This window comes from Bidens hawaiensis, unplaced genomic scaffold (genome assembly GCF_021521415.1).
Source record: "Bidens hawaiensis isolate Kalapana, Puna unplaced genomic scaffold, B.hawaiensis_p1.1 tig00001721_1, whole genome shotgun sequence".
NCBI lineage: Eukaryota > Viridiplantae > Streptophyta > Magnoliopsida > Asterales > Asteraceae > Bidens > Bidens hawaiensis.
The window spans coordinates 241,233-246,924 of record NW_027491098.1 but is presented as its reverse complement, the minus strand read 5'-3'; the positions used below and the strand labels follow the sequence as shown (position 1 = coordinate 246,924).

Genomic DNA, 5,692 nt, shown 5'->3' with positions numbered 1-5,692 from the left:
TTAGTAAGATTTGAATAAATAAAATATGAAGCTCTCTTTAAAATCAAAAATAAGATTTTAAAAGGAAAATTTTAAAAATGCAGTCCGACCCCACGGTAGGCAGGTCCGGTTGGCTGGTAACCGGTCCGCTCAAATAGGGAACTGTCAACAGACTTAACCAGGCGTGTTCCCAGACCAACCGGTACCTGACCAGTTTCAATGAAATTTTAACGAAAAAGAGTCAAAGAAGCTTACCCGAACCGGTTCCGAGCCCAATTCCCAGACCTCTCATTTCGACCGACCAGCCGGCCCGCTCTGATCAAGAAAACACCACACTGTCCACAAACATTGTTCTATAGAGAGCGTAGACAAGAAAACTCAAAGCTCAGACCATTCCTACAGTTCTAACATCTTTGGTTATAAAATATATAATATATAAAAATAAAAATATAAAATATAAAACACCAATTTTACGCAAAATTTTATTTAAATCTAGGAACTAATACGACATTCCTTACAAACTTCCGAAACGAAACAAGTAAAATTCTACTAGAAGTACATTTCATTAATAGCAAAACAAAACTAAAATCCGACATCGCACAAATCTAGGATCCAATTCATATAAATCATCCAGCTTCTTGAGATCACTGGACTTGACCCCTACAGTTGGCGGACCCACACCTGCACTCGCGCCCTTTGCCAGGGGGCGCCTTATACATATAATCGAAGTTTAACTCTTCACCTGCTGCAATCTGTGACAAATAATAATAAAACAAAATAGAGAACAGATGCATAAGTTAATCTCGGTCAATTATTTTCAATCATAAATAATGAGCACAGAATATTAATATTCTTACATCTCGACTGGCGTACAGACCGATATGTGACAGCTCAGAATCTAAACTTTCAATCAGAACTTGGTGGTTCTCAAGGTTGGGTGAGCAGCTACAAAAGATCGCATGATCATTAACAATTAATAGCAAGGATTAATGAAACAGAAAAGATAATGATGATCTTTTTTTACCTATGATTAATGTACCGGGAAACATTCCCGTACTTCGTGGCGTCAATTGCATATGACGCCTCCCCCTCATTTAATCGAATCACATCGTTAACACGGGCATCGATATCATAGATGAAGCTGCTATCTTCCTTATCAAGCCTGTATATTAAGAATTTTAATAATCATTACTAAAATAGTATAAAATAATTTATTTATTGTTGGAAAGATATGTCAAACCTATTGCGCCTTTTGTTAGCTTCATTTTTATCGATAACCTCACCGACATACTCACAGACAAACGTCCCACGCTCGATACGTTCCCCAGCTCTCACCGCCCAACCCTGCAAGTTTAACGTTTTAATTAATAAGTAATAATTATAAGTTTATAACCAATATGGAATGAAATTTAGAGACAAATGTATATTACCTTGCCCTCAGTTTTAAAAACCTCCAACTTCACTCTAACCCCATTTTGCAAAACCCTATTCGGACAGTATTTATTGCAGTTGCAATACCTGTTGCATTCGTATACCAAATAGCCTTCCTGTAAAACAATATTATTAACTTTAACTAGAAAATTTTCCAATAAAACTAAACTTAAATTAAAAGCAACTTAGCAAAAATATAATCACCTCGAGAATAATTCGGCCTTTATTATCATAAGGAAACCTTCCTTTCATGGATTTCCCATTAATATCCTTCGCATCTTCATAATCATTGTCGAAAAGATACACATGATCACACCCTTTTGGTGAGCATGTTAAATGCGCGCACCCGCAACCCAACTGTACACTCTATCAACACAAAAATGTACATCATTAAACGAAACCATTATTACAATAAATTATTATAATTATTATAATATTATATTATAGTACCTGTGATTCAAGATTAACAGATTTATCGACTAACGACTTTGTGACGTATGTAAAACTTTCCCATGGCAAAAAACAAGTGTTGCTCCGCTCGTCATCGTTATGCAAAGACGCTAAAAGATGTTCATCGACTACACACGCAACTGGAACCGATTCCTTACCAAAGATAATGTCATCACACAAAACGATTCCCGATCTGTCAGTAGATTCTTGTCGGTGACTATTATAATGAACAATATGATGGCTCTCATCCATAGGCCAATCGGACAGTTGACTTGTCTCCGCCTCGACCCTCACAGAACCTTCTGGAAGATTCTTTAAAGGAAGCACAAGATGTGAATCGTCGATGAACAAGTTACACCCTTTTGGACAGATATACCCCTCTTGATGCCACTCAATTACAACACCACGTTCACTGCAAAGTTTTGCGGCTTTAAGGTATAAACGTTCGGGTAGCTTTCCATACTTTTTCTCTAACAATGTTTGGAAGCTCGTTTTGCAGCATGCGGAACAGGCGACTCTTAATAGCTCGAGGCTACCGGGGTGCGGTTTTGTTTTGGTAATTTTGGAATGTAATAACTTTGCAACGTTTGAACACTCGGGTTCGGTCAATCTACCGAGATTGACTGATTGATTTGATTCATATATCTGAAGTTCACCTTCGGTTACTTGTCTAAACGGTTCTTGGTTTAGTTTCTTTAACGCTCCAAGACCCCGGTTTCTCATTCCCAGACCCTTTTTGAACCGTCTCCCGGCTTTTAGCTTCCGTGGACCACCAGAGTTCAGCATGTGAAACGCTTGATGGTGCCGACCAAGATCTGGTAGCAAGTCGAATCTCAATAGACAAAACCGACATACGAACCGTTGTAATCCAAGTAGATTAGAACTATTATTCTTAAATACATTCTGGACTTTAATAGAGTCATTACCATCATCACGTGGCGGAACCGGGAGCGCGTTCTGCAGCTGCTTGAAATTGGCGGGATGATGTGAGATCACGTGGGCCCACAACTGGTCAGGACTACCGAAACGGTTACCGCACGGAATGCATTGGTAAAGCATGCATTGTTCAACAAACTCGACACTGTGTCGATCTTTAACATGAGCTTCTAGAAGATTATATTCTGGAAACGGGTCGAGACATATGGCGCACACGTACTGTTTAAACAGCGACCGCGCTTCGTTTTTATGATTATCGACCCAATGTTTAGCATGCGCTTGATCATCAACAAACTCCAATGGACAAAGGCTACATTTAATGATGATATCATCATTATTATTGGACATAACAGCGTTAAATGATTCAATTTGTGCAACTGTGTCACTATTAAACCCCCAAACTCTAACTAGCCTTTCCTTTTCACTACAAACCAACTTCATTAAAAAGTGTCCGGTATTTACGTCTTTTGACGCTTCGGTAACGACCCATTGGAGCTGCATGTCTCTTGGGACTGGGCTTCTGAGAGATAAAACACTTTTGAAAAACTTGTAAAACAGCTCACACGCTCGATGCAAATGCAGTTTTTGTTCATGTGATTGACAACTTTTCAAAAGATCAATAAACACGTCTTTTGAAATGATCCGACTCTTCCCGTTTCGTGCCCGTTTTAGCCAATTTGGCAAGTGGTTATCACAGTACAATGTGTGTCGGGTGGGCGTTTCATTGCAACCGACACCATCACTGACACAGCGCAACGGCCCACCGACATTGTACTCAATTCCCACTGCATTGGGCTCGGGGTCATGACTTCCAAAATGGCCCGCGAGTACAAGTTCTTTGCAGTTATTAACCTCGGGAAATCCAACTTCATCAACTAGCTTTCTCTTAAGTTTGTTTTCGGGTGGAGGAGGTGCAAATACCATAATTTCCTTACCAGATCTGTGTTTCTTACACGAAGATGAACCGGGTAGAGCCCGGTGCTTGCATTTCGTGCCAAGAACCGTGATACTGTCACATAACTGTGCGTCGGTTGGCGGCGAGTTGACCTCCTGTTTGACCAAATTGGCGGAAAAACGGGCTGACAAATGCACACAACAATATATATCACCGTCATTGGCCCATTGAACACACCTTCTTCCTTTCGCTTCAATAAACGCTGCACACTTATTCTTATCTGCCGGGGTCATTTCTAAACTTCTTAAATGGGCTTCTTGACTATTCGTTCCTGGTTCAACCACAATCGCCCCCCACCTATCAAGTTCACTTGTTTCCGGTATAGAAACTTCACTACCCAAAGGCACGATAGGCCCGTTAAATAAGGTGTCCACCGGTGGAGCTGCCACCTCAGCACGTCGGATTTCAAATTTGGGTCTTTTTCGGCTGACTTGAAGACCCGGGTTTGGAAACCCGTCATTGGTTTGTGGCTCGGTGTTTTCAGTGTTGAAAGAAGGGTTTGACATTGAGAACCACTTCATGACCTCAGGTTTTAAGATTCTCCACTCAGAACCAATATCAGTGCTTGTTGAGTTTGGAAGCGCCTGCACTTCGTTCCATTTGATTGATTCGCTTAACTCCTGGTTAATAATATGAATGTGTGTTAATGCATATTCTAAAGTCGTCTTTATTACATATCAATACACAAACAAACAAACAAAACATACCTCCTTTAGCATTTCTATAAATTCAGCACTATGCGCGGTTTGACATCGTCGTGCCCATGTTTCAAGAAAATTTTCCAGCCAATGAGAATTTATGAAATGCTGCAAAATCATCTGAAAACGAAATCGATGTTAATGATTAGGGAAATACTTCACGAGCTCAATCTAGGTTTAAGATTTAAAAGATCTTATAAAATCATGCTTACACCTGCCATAAACAAATTTCCACAAATCGACAAAGTTAATAATTAGTATATCTTCATTTAAGTGTTCCATACGCTTTCAAAATATTTACCATTCAAGAATACCGACAAATTAGTAGACACGTATGAAACATAGAAGCATTTACACCTTCGTTAAGACATTTTTCAATGTAAAGGTTTCAAAAGCTTATGGAACACTTCAATGAAGTTATACACATAATAAACTTTATTGACCTTCATGATCTTTTCAAAAGCTTACATATAACGAAATTTACCTTTTCAAGTTTGAGAAGCATATTCCCGAGATCGGAGTAATCTTTACATCTAGAAGCTTCTAATGCAAACTCCTTCCACACAGCCACGCTACGAGCATTCTCAGTCAAAGCCTAAAAAGAAAACACGGTTGCAAGGTAATAATTAAAATCCAAACAATAAATGCAATAATTCCAAGTAATGTTAAAAAACAACTCACTAACCTCACTGTTTAACTGTTCAATGGTATTTATCATGCTAACAGCAATCTTTTGCATGATATATCGACGAGCGACAGTCATATCTTTGACTGCCTTGACTGCAACATTATGTGACTTATACGCGATCGGCTCGGGATGCTCATTAATGGGGCGAAGAAGCAACACATCCGCCCACGAATAATTTCTTTTTCTTGGAAAAAATATTACAAGATATTGTTTCCTATCATGTCTCGGTTTTGCTCTCACAGTCAATAATGGCCAATCAGATCTTGCACATCTTATTCCCACTAGCCACTTTCCCCTTACTATATCATCAAAAACACATTATTATTATTATTGTTATTAAGTTTAACGCGTATAACTCTTAAATGACATTAAACATATACCTTGACCCAAACTGGCATGGGTTGATCTTGTTCAAGCCACTCGGGTTCTGAACGAGACGACTCGCATTCCTGATTGCCAGTTGGCAATTCCAAGCTATCAACTACCGAATCACGGGTGTTATTCGACACATCAAGTTCGACAAATTGTTCATCGTTAGACATTTCGGCATCGTCT

At 39.3% G+C, this 5,692-nt stretch overlaps 1 protein-coding gene across 1 annotated transcript; it reads right to left on the bottom strand.

The window, feature by feature from the left end:
* Positions 1-286: 286 nt before the first annotated feature.
* On the bottom strand, positions 287-5,383 carry LOC143595725 (histone-lysine N-methyltransferase SUVR5-like). The gene is made up of 10 exons (XM_077074677.1): positions 5,135-5,383; positions 4,934-5,044; positions 4,459-4,569; positions 1,861-4,371; positions 1,615-1,776; positions 1,410-1,526; positions 1,220-1,323; positions 1,004-1,141; positions 837-924; positions 287-731 (listed from the first exon to the last, which is right to left on the bottom strand). The coding sequence occupies exons 1-10, from the start codon at positions 5,210-5,212 to the stop codon at positions 624-626; spliced, it is 3,528 nt and encodes a 1,175-aa protein (XP_076930792.1). The 5' UTR covers positions 5,213-5,383; the 3' UTR covers positions 287-623.
* Between the last annotated feature and the right edge of the window lie 309 nt (positions 5,384-5,692).

Bases quoted from the DNA above. Each gene is read 5' to 3' on its own strand.
- LOC143595725 (XM_077074677.1), bottom strand. From the start codon at position 5,212: ATGACTGTCGCTCGTCGATATATCATGCAAAAGATTGCTGTTAGCATG. The intron at 4,372-4,458 runs GTATGTTTTGTT...ATTATTAACCAG, and splicing joins TTATAGAAATGCTAAAGGAG to GAGTTAAGCGAATCAATCAA. The intron at 1,324-1,409 runs GTAATATACATT...TTAAACTTGCAG, and splicing joins TTTTTAAAACTGAGGGCAAG to GGTTGGGCGGTGAGAGCTGG.